The sequence below is a fragment of the Mizuhopecten yessoensis genome, unplaced genomic scaffold (genome assembly GCF_002113885.1).
Source record: "Mizuhopecten yessoensis strain PY_sf001 unplaced genomic scaffold, ASM211388v2 scaffold11169, whole genome shotgun sequence".
NCBI classification, from domain to species: domain Eukaryota; kingdom Metazoa; phylum Mollusca; class Bivalvia; order Pectinida; family Pectinidae; genus Mizuhopecten; species Mizuhopecten yessoensis.
Window position 1 is genome coordinate 536,507 of NW_018408914.1, and position 18,390 is coordinate 554,896.

The 18,390-nt window shown below is 36.3% G+C and overlaps 1 protein-coding gene across 1 annotated transcript in view; it reads right to left on the reverse strand.

Annotated features, from left to right (window-relative positions):
* Positions 1–3,311, reverse strand: part of LOC110467328 (betaine--homocysteine S-methyltransferase 1-like) — an 11,321-nt gene extending 8,010 nt beyond the window's left edge. The window contains exon 1 of the mRNA XM_021524430.1: positions 2,945–3,311. Coding sequence (XP_021380105.1) covers positions 2,945–2,957 — 13 coding nt within the window. The 5' untranslated portion in view covers positions 2,958–3,311. The remainder of the gene's footprint in view (positions 1–2,944) is intronic.
* Between the last annotated feature and the right edge of the window lie 15,079 nt (positions 3,312–18,390).

The following is an 18,390-nucleotide window of genomic DNA, read 5'->3' on the forward strand; positions in this document are numbered from 1 at the left end:
ACAGAAGAAGAAGGATTTTAAAGAATTTGCTATATTTCCCCTATTGGGCCCCGCCCCTCAGCCCCCAGGGGGCCAGACCCACCATTTATACAAACTTTGTTCCCCTTCCCCAAGGATGCTTCTGACCAAATATGGACCGAATCCTTTCATTCCTACAGAAGAAGAGGGATTTTAAAGAATAATTTGCTATATTTCCCCTATTGGGTCCCGCCCCTTCAGCCCCCAGGGGGGCCAGACCCACCATTTATACAAACTTTGTTCCTCTTCCCCCAAGGATGCTTTTGACCAAATATGGAACAAATCCTTTCATTCCAACAGAAGAAGAAGGATTTTAAAGAATTTGCTATATTTCCCCTATTTGGCCCCGCCCCTCAGGCCCCTGGGGGGGGCCAGACCCACCATTTATACAAAATTGGTTCTTCTTCACCCAAGGATGCTCCACACCAAATTTTGTTAAAATCCGCTTAGTGGTTCATGGCTAGTAGTGTAAAGTTGACGGACGACGGACGCTGCGGTATGGCATAAGCTCACCTTGGTCCTTCAAAGGGGGTCAGGGGAAAAGTATCTAAACAAACTTGATAGCAACAAGCTATCACTACAGGCTGAAAGTAATTATTGGAGGATTTTAAGTTATTTATTCATGATATTACAGTAGTTTAAACAAACAAAAGTATTACCATAGCAAGCTATATGCTTTATATTACTACTCTAGGCTTTGAGAACCTATTGAAAATAGTCGTTTTAGCTTCTTCGCAGATTTTACCCATGTCACCAAACAATATGTCATGACAATTAATTCGAGCAAACGTGAAAGCATTTAGCAATACTCTTGTACTCGTGGATTTTAAGACGATGTTTTAATTTGTTTAAAGCGATTGACACTACTAGTACAAGTCCGAATTATTCTGACCTACGTTGAAAGTGGGCCAGTGTCATTCACTCGATAACATTTGAAGCTGTTTTAACAATATCTGACTCATGTGATATGTAAAGTAGGTCAAGGTCATTTCTTTCGAAAATTATGCCGGACGTCATCCATGGAAGCCACTACTTATTTATAGCGACCCTATGCTCAATGGTTCATAAAAAGAGGTCGTTTAAAAAAAGACTGACAACAGACAGACGACGGACGTCTTGCTATCCCAAAAGTTCACAGGCACTTCATATTAGGTGTGCTTATAATAGCGGTTGGAGGGTAGAATGACCAGACTGTCTTTCATGCTGCCATGGCGGAAACAAAGAATACTTAAGTGAGAACAAATCCATAATCCGAATACATTTCATCTCCAGCACACTCGCAAGCATACACACGTAGGGAGATATTAGTCAGGTGGCATAGGACTAGTAGTTAGCGCCTGATAAGGCAGCTCCTGCGAATTCCTTTAGAGTGGCTTATGTTAGCTAGTTAGCTAGTTATGTTAACTTTTTTCAAATGTTGTATATTTATTAATTTATTTATTTCGATGAAATAAACTAGACTATACATACGACCGAAGAAATAATGTACATGTCCCTCAATTAAGATTGCGATCTCAACGGCTGCTCTATTTAACCGACCAGAGAGACGGGGGCTGTTGCTTCACTCCGTCATAATAGCTCAATGACCGATAGTTACCGTAGTCTGCCCTGGCAGGAGGCACGGGTCCCAGGGAAAGGGCGGTACAGTATACTGTGAAGTCTACTATAAGACAGGGCAGGAGTCATAAAATTGCCTTCCTTCGTTATTTATGTACCTTTCTTATGAAACAAATCAATAAACACAATGTATCCTATATACACTGGTATGTTCAATACATCACATTTATTTGCCAACAGCAAATCTTCCATCCGGGTGAGAAATTGTCACAGATAAGCGCAATCGGGAACCAGGGGTGAGAAATGGTGACATGAACTCCAGCAAATTTGGAACGATGTCTCGCCCGGATAAAAATACTGTGCTACATGTGAGAAACCGTGGACTGACAACACTCCTTCTTCCCTTCTAACATACACATGAGCAAAGTTCAATGGTAGCGTACACAGATCACGTTGTGTGACCTACCTTGTATGTTATAGTGGGAGACTCGGTAATCACAAAGCACACGGCCCTCTGTATAGGTTGACCAAGGTCAGTGATTAGCGATAACCACACGTACTTGCCACTAGCCACACTGTTTACCATCCGCACTTATATGATGGAATACTGTAGATTATTGAAATATTGAGCGAGACATATTTTCACGTAAATTCGCGATAACCACGCATAACGTAAGATTAACGTTTCAAATGAAATGCTCCTTGCGAAAAAGCGAAGGTAATGTCGTGAAGTTCAGTTTGTGCGAACTATAGGTAAACACAGTATCTATTGAATTAACGACACAATGAAAGCACTTTCATCTTAATAATTTATCAAGTGCATTCTCTAATCTTTTAAATTTTGTAAACGTAATTTTACACCCCACCGCATACCCCACCGCTTTATAGCGCATGTTGAAAAGTCGTTCTGACGTTTTATCTTTAATTGAATTTAATTGAAAAATAATGGACGCAGGCTGAAAGCCTCTAAGTCCATATCACAAAACATAGTATAAAAATATTATCGACTTTTTTTTATATCGGTCTGTCGTCGCAATTAACGTCAGAAATCCGGCCCTCTATGATATGCGGGAAATAAGCGACCCGCGCCTGGGTCGCTCTTCAAATTGATATTTTAGAAACAAATCGTCACTTTCACACACATGTCACACATGGATCGAAACTGCCAACCGAAAATAAAAACAGGAAACTATGAATGTTAACTGGAAGCATTAACCAAACATGACGTCATAAAATGTTAATACAACCAACTCCGCCAACACGTGGGCAATCACAATGTTAATACAAACAGTATGACCCTTACACTGGTCGACCAAATGCGGTACTACAGCTTACAACTCAAATTATTCAATATAATACTTAAACCTACCTTTTCCTGGCATCTTTGTATATTTATGCTCGTCTCGGTTAGATATACAGAGAGTTTCCGTAGATGCTTGCTTGGCTTGCAGTGATTGTAGATTGTACACAAACGCACACGTACATCAACCTATAACAAGGTCAGTGACTTGTGATATATAGATTACGTCCGCGAAGCGCTCTTGTTTGTTTTTCGATACGATAAGTGTGTCACTTAAAACCTAAACACAAAATTAACAGCTTCACCTCAGTAAGATATGAAACCACACGTTTCACACTGCCCAAGCGTCAAATAAGTTGCTGTTTACTTCAATGTATGCTGACAAAAAGTAGGGCAGGCACACACCCAACACGTGTCGCAGGCTGAGCTCTATCTCAATTCGCCCTGTTACGGGTATAATACGCTAGTACATGCAGGAATATGTGTTTCATTACACACATGCGTAACGAATATGGACTGGTACATTACTAGCAGCATGTTAAATAGAGAAAAATCGTGTTTTGTGGTTCACTGAGTTATGTAGAACTTAACCCGGGAAATAATCCGAGAACTTACAGATAAAATATCGGTCATCACATATAATTATGACCCACTTGACCAGAGACGCACGTATACGTCTCTGGCTTGATTACCGTAGCCAAGTAGCCATAATAAGACTTGGATGTCCACCTAGTATATGATAGAGACTGGACGCTCAAATAAGTTACTAGAATATACATTTTGATTTAAACATATTTTTATTTGCATCTAATATACAAAAGGGATTGGGCACAAGTTGTCCAACTTATGTAAAGCCCTTTCCCAATTTATATATATACAAACAAAAAATCAATTAAGTTTAATGTTACATAGGGAGGGAGAANAGGTCATAGCTTGAAGATATTTAATGTGAGATCGTGGTAGTGATCTTCTCCGACACAGGCGGCACCAGTAACACTGTCCACTATTCAAAACACTCTGCTTTTCTAATGTTCATCACTTTCCGTGCCTCTGTTGCCTTCTCCTTGTAAATTCCATTCCTTCTGGTATTTTCGTTTCACTAGTGCCGTTTGTATCGGGGAAGATCAGAAACACGACTCTTCAACATTTAAGATAAAAATGATTGTCGACTAATAAATTACCAACATAATATTAATACCCAAGATTGTACAATTTCTGTAGAAAAGTGGAGGTTGGGGTTGTGTGTGTGTGTGTGTGTGTGTGTGTGTGTGTGGCGGGGGGTATTAATATCTATGTGAATCTAGAATATATTGCCGAGTGTGTTGAAATATTATTTCATTTTCCTGTATTCCTAATTCCAAACTACCAAAAAGTATCAGCTGCAGGTCCAGAATGAAATAGTTTAGTTCACGTTATAATTTAATTCTTTGTTCTGCATGATTGTTACAAGCAAAAATGAAATGGTAAGTATCTGTCGGAAATTTATTGAATTTATTAAATGTGCATGGAATATGTCATTATTTAAGGTACTAGCTCGTTCTTAATCTGGTATATAAAATATTAAGTTTCTATCGCCAATCAGATAATAATTTGGAACATGTAAATTTTGAAGATTTAGGAGAGAATTCTTAAACGCTGTATGTGAATATACATGCCTCATATACTAACTACCCCTCCCTTTCGACCTTTGACCTCCTTTTTTTTGACTGTTCAATGTCAATAAAATATGTTTGAATAAATGAAATAGGTTACTTCTCTTTAGTGTAATAGCAAAAGTATCTTTTTCCAAATCACCAGATTTTTGACGCGCAGCGCAACACCAGACTTAGACATTTTGACATATAGATGTACACCAGACATCTATATGATAAAATGTCTTCGTCTGGTGTTAGGACCAGCTCGGCCTACTGTATGCGCTGCGCGTCAAAAATCTTTGGAGATGTGTGGTTGGCACAATGTACGTGTACCAAATGAGAAATATTTTTTTATTATTATATATTCAGGAAATGAGAAACATATTCGAGACATCTTCAAAACGTTTGTTGTATAAACACATTGTTGACCGTTTTGATCTACAATCCAAGCAGGCACATATACGTTGCATAAACGTTTATTCAACGTTGAAGCTAAACGTTGTTTAAACGTTTAATTTATATTTGATTGTGAAAGTTGAAACAACGTACCAAAATTCAACGATGAAGTTCGACGTTAAATAAACGTTGATTTGTGCATCACCATTCAACCTTCTTTCGGACCATTTAACTGGTAGCATAGCCCGAGTTTCCTCGGGCCCCTACACCAGACTTAGACGTTTTGACAGGTAGATGTCTGGTAAGGAACATCTATCTGTCAAAACGTCTTGGTCCGACTGTCAGAGCAAGATGAAATTCGGGCAACTGGTAACATAAAATAACAAAGAAACAGATAACAGCACACTGTAACATTTTATTTCTCTAAACAACCTAATCAGCAGCTTGTGGCCTATCTTCGGGGTATACATCAAGTTTTGGGATATCTAACTCTTGGAATGCAGCACCTACATACAAGTGGCAGTTGAACAGCTTCTGCAAAAGATGTAAATTATATTATTATTATTACTATTATATAAATTAATTACAATGACCACTGGTCAAATATTTTCCACATCATTTATTCTTATAAAAACGTATTTAAAATAGATAAATAGACAAATACATTTTAATAAGAAAAATGTTATCGCAATAAAACGATTTTATAGAAGTACCTCCAACTCCCTTCTATAAGGTCTTTCATAAATAAGAACATATAAAGAAAGTGACTAAGTCTACATTCTTTGTGTGCATTTCAACACGTGGTTGCAAATCTTGCTAACGGGTGCGTGACCCAGCTCACTCTCCGTTTGTCTGGGCAACCTAATAAACATTTTGCTTCAGATATATGTCATATTAAACTGCTTTTAAATGCTGATTCATGTTCGTATTGCAAGTGTGAATCGGCCTTTCAATATTGGGACCTCCAGGTTTTAAATTCGAATCAGATTTGAAATTACTTCAAACTCAGAAAGTCCGGGGGCACTATATCACAAAGCTGAATAATCTAGACATCCTATTTCACTTACCTTTTACTGTAATGCAGCGCTTCATTGCAGTCATCTGCAGTTGCATGTTAGGTTAGTCCCCCAGTAGATAATGCGTGTGATGTTACGATACTTTCGATTTTTTTTACCTATGACAATGATAATGGTGATGTTTCTATATAAAATAACAAAAAATGAAATACAAGATATCATTAACAATTTAAAACAGGTCGTTGAATCGACGTTGATTCAACGTTGAGATTCAGCAATGTCGATAAGGTTGATAAAAATCAAATATAAAATAACAAAAAATGAAATACAAGATATCATTAACAATTGAAAACAAGTCGTTGAATCGACGTTGATTTAACGTTGAGATTCAGCATTGTCGATAAGGTTGATAAAAATCAAATTAATCAACGTTGTTTAAACGTCATATTACAACAAAATTTCAACGTTGAAAAAATAACATTGAATCGACGTTGATTCAACGTTTATCAACGTCACGACCAAATAACACATTTCAACGTCAAATAAACGTTGTGTGCCTGCTGGGATGGTATTTTACAAAACCGCTATTTAGAAGAGAGAAAAAATGTATTCTTGCGAAATATAGATTGCAAGCACATAACTATAACATAGAGACAGGTAGATATAATGCAGTGTCTCGAAACCAGAGATTGTGTACTTTATGTGATCTTGAAGATGTCGAGGATGAGTTTCATTTCATTCTTATTTGTCCTGTTTTTTTAGAATTAAGAGTATCTTAAATCAAAGCCGTATTATCGGATTCGTCCTTCTGTGTTTAAATTAATAGAGCTACTGTCTAGCAAAACTGTTTAAACTTATTATTGGACTTGAACAAACATACAAAATATTGATGCAATGTCCTTCACAAAAGAAAATGTTCAACATTTTGAGATTACGTAATAGTTAATCCCTTTATCTTGACACAGAATTGAATGTTTTTTATGTTTACCTTTAGGACAAAGGTAATATGTGTTCCAGGTTACTTGTCTGAAAAATAGGGTACATCGGTAGGAAAATGATTAATTGTATTGTAATACTTAATTTTTATTTTCATGGATCAATTTTATGCTTTACATCAAATTTCACAGTGCATTTACACACATTACAACGGCTATTGATTTTTCGATTTAAGAATATGGTCAGACTCCCAGAACTGGAAAAAAAAAAAAAATTAACGAGTGGCTATTAACTTTGCCTGGCTAATATATTAATGTTAGACACAAGTAGGTGATAAAAAAAGTTAAGAGTCGACAGTAAAGTCTAGGGAAGGTTGGATACCTGAAACACCCATAGTTTTGGCCGTATAATGTCAAGGTTTTTGTGCCGCTGGCAAGTGGGAACAGTAAACGAAGATTTTAAAAATAAGAAGCTCTAATTGAAACCATAGTATTCCTTCTTTTATGGTATGCTCGGAGCTATGGCGTTTGCTTTAACATGTAACTGGCGCTGCCAAGTCCAAAATTTGCTTATGACTTTTGGTGATTACAGTAGCAGTAGAAAAGGATAGCGTCTTTCACAATGGCGTGAAGGAAATTTCTTCAAAAGCGTAACGAATGTGAAACATATCAAAATGGTTTTTTTGTGAATATAATGTTTTCATATAATATTTTACGTTACAGTATCATTTCACCGAGTTTATCCCTGATGTTTTCACACAGACTTATTTTAAAATTTTGATATTCCTCGTGACCATTTTTATAAGAAATTTCTCTTGAATAGAATAATGTTATCAACTTATCAGTCATACTGCCCATCTTCAATTTCGTATTTCTTGTACAGAATAGATACAGACCAGAATTTTATCATATATCTTGTATAGGGTGACGTATACCTATAGAATACGTATATTCTATTTCATGGTGTTGCCTATGACAACAAGGCTAAAAGCTGATAACAACGCCAGCGCCAAAAACCGAAGCTTATACGAATATATTGGGGCATATTCCCCAGGTAATCCTAGGAATGAAGGTAAGAACCTGGGTCTTTCTGTAACTACGTTTATTTATTTACTCATGTTAAATAATATAGATTATTTTATGATTTATTATTGCATTTTTGTATATATGAATCGGAGTTACATCATCTCTACGCCCGGATCCCTGGTTGTGTCCACTGTTCACATACCACATAAGGTGCAAAACAGGTACATAACGATAGACTGAACAAGCATGACTTATTTCTATGGCAAGCCTAATTAACATTTATTTAAAATAAGGAATAATTCATACAAGTTATAATAAGGTGGAGGAAAGCACCTGGGGAAGAAGAGTCTGCAGCGCCCTTGCTTTCAAAGTTCAGGAGGGTATATCCGACCGATGTGGTCTATATATTTCTTGCTATTTAAAGACAGTCCATCGTCGATAGGATATCTTATATGTGTGTATACAAGATAACGTACAAGGAACGAGATTTGACTTGAAATGATAACTCCAATCATCACCACCAACAGAAATTGTCGATAAACACAGACAGGCTAACCAATCTTATTTTGCTTCATGATTGTATTGATAGACATATATGTATATGCACATGCTGATGTTACATGCAGTGTAAGTGTATATTGTAAATAAATGATTGGTCGTTAGTGGGAGCAATAATAAACAACAATTAAGTAATTGTCGGTCTCACGAAAATCTCCTGTATGTGATATGATATATCTTATAACAAAGAAACATGGATATATCTTACAAAATATCTTATACAATATTCAAGATAACTTATACAATAAAGATATATCATAAAGAAAATCATTTAGAATATCTCATATATTTCATAAGATATCATATATATCTGTTATGAGATATATACTAGCTGTCTTATACACTGTATAATATATCTGATAGTTCATAAGATTTATGCAAGATATCTTATAAGCGATATTTCATTAACATCAAATATATCAATAAGAAATCTCATAAACATGTAAGACAGAATTGGCAATGTTCCTGGAGTAAAATAACTGTTACTCTTGTAGAAGATTACAGTGTTCGTTTTATTTTCCATTTCAGCAGGATATTACGCCCGTGCACAGCATAACAGTCTCTTCTATACCCACGTTGGGATTTTGATCTCCAGTGTCTCCCACTCAGCTCCATAGAGTACAAGCAAAAACTATAAACGACATACTATAGATATTCGAGACAGAAATCACAAGAGATTCATTCAACAGAATCAAAGTCACATGTGAGCAAGAAATGCATGGTACTGTACGATGCCCTTCCTTGACTCATTATCGGTTAGAGCATATGACGGAACCGTACAGGTATTGGTCAATAAAAACAGACGCATACAGACGTATATCTGAACTCCGAATTTCACCATCTTTTACACCAGATACAGGGCGTAGAGCGCATGTTGCTCAACAGATGTGATACGTTTTTCACAGAACACTCGGGCATAATGCAAGAACAAAGACACATCATTTGGGCAACGAAGCATATGGTTATACGAAATGGGCACTTGGTACAAAGACAATTTCGATGTAAGTATCCAAAACTGAAAGGTCAAGTGGTTAATAAAGAGATTATCTAAAAGCCCCACGAGGCGCCCAGTAATAGCCTTGAACACCATCGGGATAAAACACCCAAAGAACACGTTGCAGACTGCCTGTACAAAATTGGATGTAAGAACTGCAACGCATCCGACATCGGCGAAACTGGAAGACGAGTTGTGGTCCGACTTGGTGAACCTCGAAAAGACAAAGAAGTCGAATCGGAGTCCCAGATCAATGAATTGGCGATCACAAATCATGCCAAATAAAGGAATCATGTCATTATCTGGATAACTAAAACTGCAGGACAGAGTCAACAACCTTTCAAGCGACAAGTAAAAGAAGGTTGTGTATACGCAGCTGCGGGGCAGTTCTGAATTGAGATGAGTGGTCTCAACGGCTCTCTCACGTCAATGACCAGGTGATAAGCAAAGCGTAGCGAAATGTATTTGATTATTTGATCGTCATTTCGTACATTCATTACAATTGAGTATTCATACACTTATAGCGTAGCTTAATCGTGCCACTTTTAGGGAGTAACAAATAATGTTAAGTCGTACAAACGACATTAAAAGGCGAACGTATGAGATAATAAGTCGTACGGACGAGATAAAAAGTCGTACGAACGAGATAATAAGTCGTACGAACGAGTTAAAAAGTAAATTGTCAAGGGTGACCTTTACATTTATGTACCTGCTTCTCCGATTTTACTGCTTTATTGCTTGTGAAGCATTCGAATGTTTGTTCGGAAAGATTTAAAACTCTTCAAATTTTCAAAATGTATGACATATTTAATCGACTTCATGTGAATAAATAAAGTATAACTAGCCTGCTCATAAGTTGGCAATCGTGTTTGTGCGCATGAATGACTTTCACCTCAATTTTAAGTTCATATGGATTACAGCTGTTATGAAAGTAAAAATGGTATCAGTTTCAAGATCCAATCACAATATCTTGTTTACAGTATTTAATATGTAAACCGGAATAAATTAATTTCTATCGTAAAAAGTGCATATAAATGTTCAATATTAATTCCATACACCAAATCTGATCACCAATAATTATCCGGACGTTATGCTCACATTTGACTGTATGGAAAAATAACAAACTTTTAAAAGGAACATTTGGCGTTGTTTGAAACACACAGTCGTTTTCACGATACATCATATTTCGTACCATGTTATGTCGTTGTACTGTACCACTGCCCGGGAGTGACAGTTTAAACATTTGAAAGTATAGGCGGTTTGAAACGTGGGGTTGGGGATGGGGATTGAGTTGTAAGTTTGGAGGATAGATAGAGACCTGCCCCCTCTTCCGGAAAGGCCCGTATTTAAACTCGTACGTACGACTTTCTATCTCGTTCGTACGACTTTTAACTCGTTCGTGGGACTATTTTTTTCATTCCTAAAACAAATGGCACGAATAAGCTTTCGTAGTATCAGTTGTACTTTGGTGACAACGGAAAGCACTGAGTGTACAGGTGTGAGTTGTGGTAATCTCACATTCATATTGACGTTACCTGGAATATCCAGAATTTTCCTCTGAGGACCTTTAAGACGTATAATTAGGTGTGTTAAGTAAATATTCGCTGCATTTATATGTTGAAAAACTTAAGTTTTGCTGTGACAATAAGCAGAGACAAAACAATACGTCGCCATGTTTGTTTTTTTGAACATTGTACAAGTTCTGTGTACGTTGTACAAGGTATGTGTACATTGTACAAGGTATGTGTACATTGTTCAAGATATGTGTACTTTGTACAAGGTATGTGTACATTGTTCAAGCTATGTGTACGTTGTACAGGTTATGCGTATATTGTTCAAGATATGTGTACATTGTACAAGTTATGTGTACATTGTTCAAGATATGTGTACATTGTAAAGGTATGTGTACATTGTTCAAGATATGTGTACATTGTACAAGGTATGTGTACATTGTTCAAGATATGTGTACGTTGTACAGGTTATGCGTATATTGTTCAAGATATGTGTACATTGTACAAGTTATGTGTACATTGTACAAGTTATGTGTACGTTTTACAGGTTATGTGTACATTGTTCAAGATATGTATCCATTTTACAAGTTATGTATACATTGTACAAGGTATGTGTACATTGTTCAAGATATGTGTACGTTGCACAGGTTATGCGTATATTGTTCAAGATATGTGTACATTGTACAAGTTATGTGTACATTGTTCAAGATGTGTGTTCATTGTAAAGGTATGTGTACATTGTTCAAGATATGTGTACATTGTACAAGGTATGTGTACATTGTTCAAGATATGTGTACGTTGTACAGGTTATGCGTATATTGTTCAAGATATGTGTACATTGTACAAGTTATGTGTACATTGTACAAGTTATGTGTACGTTTTACAGGTTATGTGTACATTGTTCAAGATATGTATCCATTTTACAAGTTATGTATACATTGTACAAGGTATGTGTACATTGTTCAAGATATGTGTACGTTGCACAGGTTATGTGTACATTGTTCAAGATATGTGTACGTTGCACATGTTATGTGTACATTGTTCAAGATATGTGTATGTGTACAAGTTATGTATACATTGTTCAAGATATGTATACATTGTACAAGTTATATGTACAATGTACAAGTTATGTTATACATTGTACAAAACGACATCGTCAGTTATCTTGTCCTTTTTAAAGTCGCATCCTTCTTTCATTGGAACTTATAATTATTTCACTAAAATGTGGATCATCCCAGCCGATTTTGAATTGTTATGTGCTTGTTACAAAGGTACGGCTAGTTATTAGACAGCATAGTGTCTTGATGATTGTTCTGCTTGTGCATTCAAGGATCTGTACTTTGCCTGTTTCTATTTACATAAAAATATCACCCATAAATCAGATACATGTACTTTTTTTTGGATGAGGCGGTGTTTACTTCATTTCTGGAATTAAATGAAAATGAATTATAAAAGCCAAGAATAACTGTGCTGGTGGACGGAATATTTACTAGACCCCAAATAACACAGTATCACTGAAAACAAACAGGATTCACCCACACCTTACACTGATAAACATCAAAATTAAGAAGAATGGGTAACAAAGATAATTTATAAGTTTCTCAATATTAGGCTATTTATGAATTTGATCCTCTAATTTACCCTTCATATTTCGGAATAGCCAAACAAACTGCATCCTCGATACTCCAGGGGTTACGCTCACTTAAGCTTTCTGCACAGTGAAATTGGGCGTAACCGGATGAACGAACTATTATTGAAAAATTGTATCTACGAACCTGTTTAGTGTTGTTCCCGATTGAATATTGAATGTCCCGACGTGATATCATTCAAATGGACAGAAAGCTATATTAGAGCCGAAAAAGACAATGAAGTGTTAGTAGACCTACGCCGGTAAACAAAGAGACCAAACATTGCAGGTCGTAAGAAATAAATGGTCTTCAGCTATGGCATGATGTACGGAGTTTATGACTGAGCCACCCTAGCAAATGGTGATGTCCTGTGAGTAGCGACTGTTTTTATTTGTAATTAACAGTGATTGTTCCGTTCTTGCGCTATTGGTTTGTTTATGTTTATGTCAATATCCTGGCGTCAAATTGGAATCACCCAAATTACTTTTAATACGCAAAAACATTATCAAGCTAGAGGGATTTAATTTCTCCTAATTTCGATAACAAACATTTCCACTCAATTCATTTTCACTTCGTTGAAAGGTAAAAGATGCTGAAAATATCAACCAAAAGGCTTAATCCCAATAAATAAGTTTGACCAGACAGTCTACACCAATATCGTTTTTTAGTATGAAAACAGATTTCTAACCTATCAAAATTATCTTCAATTTTTATTTTCTGGCAATTTCAAATGGAGGAAAAATATCTGTTTAACGTGACAAAACAATGCCACTTCATCGTTTGTATCACCCTCACAAAAGACTTTCTCTTGGCATACATATAACTTAGGACGTTTGATCTGTAAAACTTTCGTGCTTATCCTAGAATGCTTTTTGACTTAAAAAAATCCGGCATGGCTACAGTTTTGATAAATCAGATAGGATAGGGTCAGGTATTTAACAATAACCGGCTCTTTTGCTCCTTCTCTCTCTCTCTTTCTCTCTCTCTCTCTCTCTCTCTAAAAAAATCATTACAAAATTTGCATTAAATGTTGGTTGAAGAATGAGTGTGAAAATCAATATTGTAATTATTCTGTAATGATGAAAATGTTTCAAAAAATAGAATAATAATAATAAAAAAAAAACAAAAAAAAAACGGCTGTGTGCTTCTGCCCTTAATATTCGAACCAGATGTATTGTTTATATCTAAATCATTTATTATGTCAAACATTTCTTCTTTTTGTGCGTTCGTTTCACTAAGCAAATGATCAGTTTTGAATTTAAATCAAGGTTAATAAAACATTTTCACCAGTAGTGTCATGAAAATTTGCAGTCAAATTTAAAAAAAAAAATACACAAAACAGTTTATGATCTTTTACTTTCCAATCAATTAAAACATATTTCAGATTTACTATGTTTTAGTTTTTTAATGAAATTGTGATAATTTCAATTATTAAAATAGTGTTCTATTATGTTATACAAGATAGTGTTGGATGATTGTTTACATTAGTATTTTATCAGATCTAACAGATATCGAACTGAGATCAGAAACAGGAGTAGTATTAATATGTTCAATATAAAAAGTAATTAGAATAACGTATTTATATCACTCTTTCCATTCTTGGTTTCTTATTTTAGTTCCACGTCTTTTAGACCTGGTACATTTTCGTCGGGTCAAATTGAATTGCTTCCAATACTAGGTGGGATTACAAAAGGCAGTGTGTTTATCTTTGCTGACCCACCATTACAGGTCCTATCGATAGGTTATCTTTCATGTCACGTGTTTTGGCACGATGGAAAGTCGCCACATTGAACTTCTGAGTCTATAGGTTGAAACATCACTATCAACAGATTATGTACTGTCCTATATAGTGTCCCAGATAGTACAAAGGCACAACGGCGAGGCCAAACGTTAAATTTGTGGTCAAGAAAATGTCTTTTTGTTATTTTCTTTATGATAACAAGCTACACTACCACGGATCCGAGTTGAGTTTTCTAAATGTTAGTTTTTGTTTATAGAGTTAAATATCGTATCAAGAAAAGAAGTCACAACAGGAAATGCCTCCATGTGTGTAATGTATGTGCTGGAGGCGGTATGTATTTACCGTATTGCCATAGCGCCATCTGGTGCCGATTTTAAAATACATCTTCACTGAAATATCATGCTTAAGGCACCAAGAACAATTCTTCATCCTGTTTCATTATACTAACAATTAGTTGCGTTTAACGTTCATGTAGCCCGAGTTTCAAACTTAGACATTTTGCCATATAGATGTCTGGTGTCAAAATGCCCAAGTCTGGTGTTAGGGTCAGAGGAAGCTCGGGCTACCCTTCATGATGAACGTTCAGAAGGGAATAACAGCAATCATTGTTAAGGTAATTGGTATGTCCCAACCTTGGGTCAAAACAAGGCACTGCTTTCCTCAAAGGAACGACGGAAGTTGTGCATCATAGTACAGCCAAAAGTAAGGTGGTGTCGAGGGGGGAGTTACGATTCGTGCAAATAAAGAATAGATAAGAAAGAAAAACATTCAATCATTAGTTCCCAAATATCGCAATGGGGTGTGTTATATACATTATTGTGGCATCAAACACTTGTCCTGTGCCGCGGTTTCACGTCGAAAAATCCCTGGTATAACAGGGATTAGCGGATTGCTCTTCGTCTGGTCCCACACAAACATCCGGCCACAGCAAGGTGGCAACCCATTGGTGGGTCAAGGGTTTGGTCGCCACCTTACCAAGGACAATTCCATAAATAAATGCTTTGTAGGGTTGAAGGCATTTTAAGAGACCCCAACATTCATACAGTTTTAAAATGAAGCTTTTCTATCCGGACATATCTATCAGAGAATGTGCTTCCCACTCCTCTCGCGTTTCTTTTTCTGATATAAACATCAGCATGAAAAGGGAGTGGAGATTTGATATCAATTGATAAAATTTTACAAAATGTATTAACAACCAATGCATAACACAACCCACAATATTCAAAATTACTACAAAAAAATAATTCACCTTTGAATATTGAACAGATTCTTTATCATAAACATTAATTGTCGTTTTGTAATTCACTAATACGCCTCGTAATAACCGCAAGCACTACAAAAATTCAATCTAACGTTAAAATATTAAACGATGATCATACTTCTTTTCACAACGCTGTAATTACACTGTGCATGCAAAATGAACAAGTCCATTTTCATCAACACTGTCATTTTGAAATACACTTCAACGTTCCATTTGTCTGATCAGTATTCCTAAACAAGTGAATGACCACCGGATTTATCTTCATTATCGTTGTCATCAGATCTCTAGAAAAGACAATCCAGTCACGCAAGTGACAAGCTTGTCGTGAACATAATACAAATCGCAGAAGAATATCACAAAGATCTCCTTGAACAAGCGCAACAACTTCAAGTGGACGTCATTTAAATCACCGTTAACCTCCTTCTTGCTCATAGTTGGTACTAAGACAGACACTTTGTCCACAACAAATCCACCTTTCCTGAAGCATGTCGCCATGGTTTGCATGTCGGTGGCCTGCCACGACTGGTGGATCCAGTAAATGGTGCCAATAACAGAGATATGTTACAGTATGTGGCAGCAGCTCAGAACCAGTCATCTGGGGATATCAGGTCATGCTGCTGACCACTTGTTCTGGTAGGCGCTTCCTGAACTTCAATTTCAGTGTTTAGGATAATGCCCTGATCCATTGATTGTGTTTTTATGTTGTGTTGGGGGGCAGAAACTGGAGTGTGAAGTTCCAGCGTTAGTTTTGCATGTGCTCGGGTATTGCCGTCTCATCTTCCGGTCAAACGACTTAACCCAGTCTGCAAACAAGTTATCTAGGCAGTCTTGTTTGACTAGTACTTCGTCGATACCGTGTTGTTTAGTCGATTTTCTTATTATCACGATAGTTTTTTCTGGTGATGCTGGCACACAAAGATACAGTCAGACGTTCCTTTATTATCAGGATCTTGTAGAGCGTAATCTCTGCCATTGTCGGAAACCCATGTTCGATTATACTACCGTTTATCATACCACCATTAATCGATAAACGGTAGTACAATCAAACGTGGTTTTCCGACGATGAGGCTTTGCATATGACCTGTAACTTGCCATTCCATTCTTTGACAACCGTTTGTTTTACGCCACTGTTCTCATCACATATCGTACTAAGTGTTATGTTATGCCGTCTCGGCAGATGATTCCAGAAAACCGCTCGCGATGTCTTCAACTCTGTCACAAAAGCGCTTTCTACTTAAACGTCAGCCATCCACAATATGGTGGTCCTCTCGGAAACTTCCTGGAATCAGGTCTATAGAAGACTGTTGATGACCTCATTCCCTGTCTTTCGAACCTTTCGCTTCCGGTTGATTGCACTGTACTGTAAAGATACATAGACTCTCACGTTTTTTTCTTCGTGATTCTCTCAGAATGTTTCCGAAACGGTTTTCACAACGTTGGTCTCCTTCCACTAACCTACAATTATGTAAAATGTTTTCGTAAGTAAAAGCAGTACATATATATTATGTACTTGATGTATGCTTCCGTTTCGTATCATAAAAAAAATCATAATGTAGAGAGTCCCATCACTTCTGTCTATAGGCATTGAAGAGTTATCTTCCTTTTCAAGTAACATGCAAACATAAAGGCAGTTAATAAAAATAGCCGAAAACTGTTTTTTTAAATGAATATCATAACCTGTAGAGAATTGGATATGCTCACTCATTTTTCATCATAAGGTTTGGGTTGATTCCTGCAGCGGAAGTTTGTTGGTGGAAACAATTAAAATATATCAGTAATAAATGAATGATACCTTTTGCTATAATGGGCGAAGCAGAACAAATTGGGACACTTCTTTTTTTTAGGTTGAAGATGCAAACCAGAGTGATGTGCCTGCACACTGATTCGGTTAATGAACAAAGCGTTTATTAATGATACTTTATTAAATTTCTTAATTACCTCACACTAAAAATGTAATTTAACTATATCAAAATCATACAATTAAAAACAACCCTTAAAATAAAGATTTAATAATGCCGTACATTAAATTATCATGTGATTCACTTACAACTTACTGAATTTCAAAGTATGATTTCATAGCTTAGTCTTCATGATACCTGATAGTATACACTTACACAGCATTGACTTCTTGATAAGGCCTCATTTCCTGTACATCAATGCTTGGTATTAAACAATACTTGTGTTATGTATTTACTGTCAAAATGACGGTATAAAATCAATTTCAGTTGACCATATTATTCAATGACCCACTTATTGAATTTCTCAAATTATGATTACATAATTTGATTTCTACCAAACACTTGTATAAGCTCTGTGGTGGTATGCAGTTAAATAACACAGCTAAAATACATTTTATTCTCATATGTTATGTATTCTCTTTAGATTACAGCGGTAAGCCTCGCGCATTTTAGCCATCTACTGCATAAATAACGGCTAAATAAAATCGTGCGTAAATGTGTACGACATAATTCTCTATTGGCGGGGGGTTGACTCTTCCAGTTCTTGGTCCATTGTGTCCAAGGAATAAGACTACTATCATGAAAAAATAAGTCCTTGGTTGTACTGAGTGTTAGATCTGAGGATAAATAATAAAATTGTGACCTTCAACTTTGTGCAATGGGTATAATCATTACAGTCCCGGGAGACTGGGGTTAAGATCGCGGCCCCGGGGTAAGTCCGGCCAGCCCTGATATCTTGGGCAAATGTTTACAACTTTAAAGATCTTAGCAGTTTAGTTGTTTGGGCAGGACATTCACAAGAAAAACCGCGAGGACAACTCAATTATAAAATTACTAAAAGGGGAGAACGTTACTTT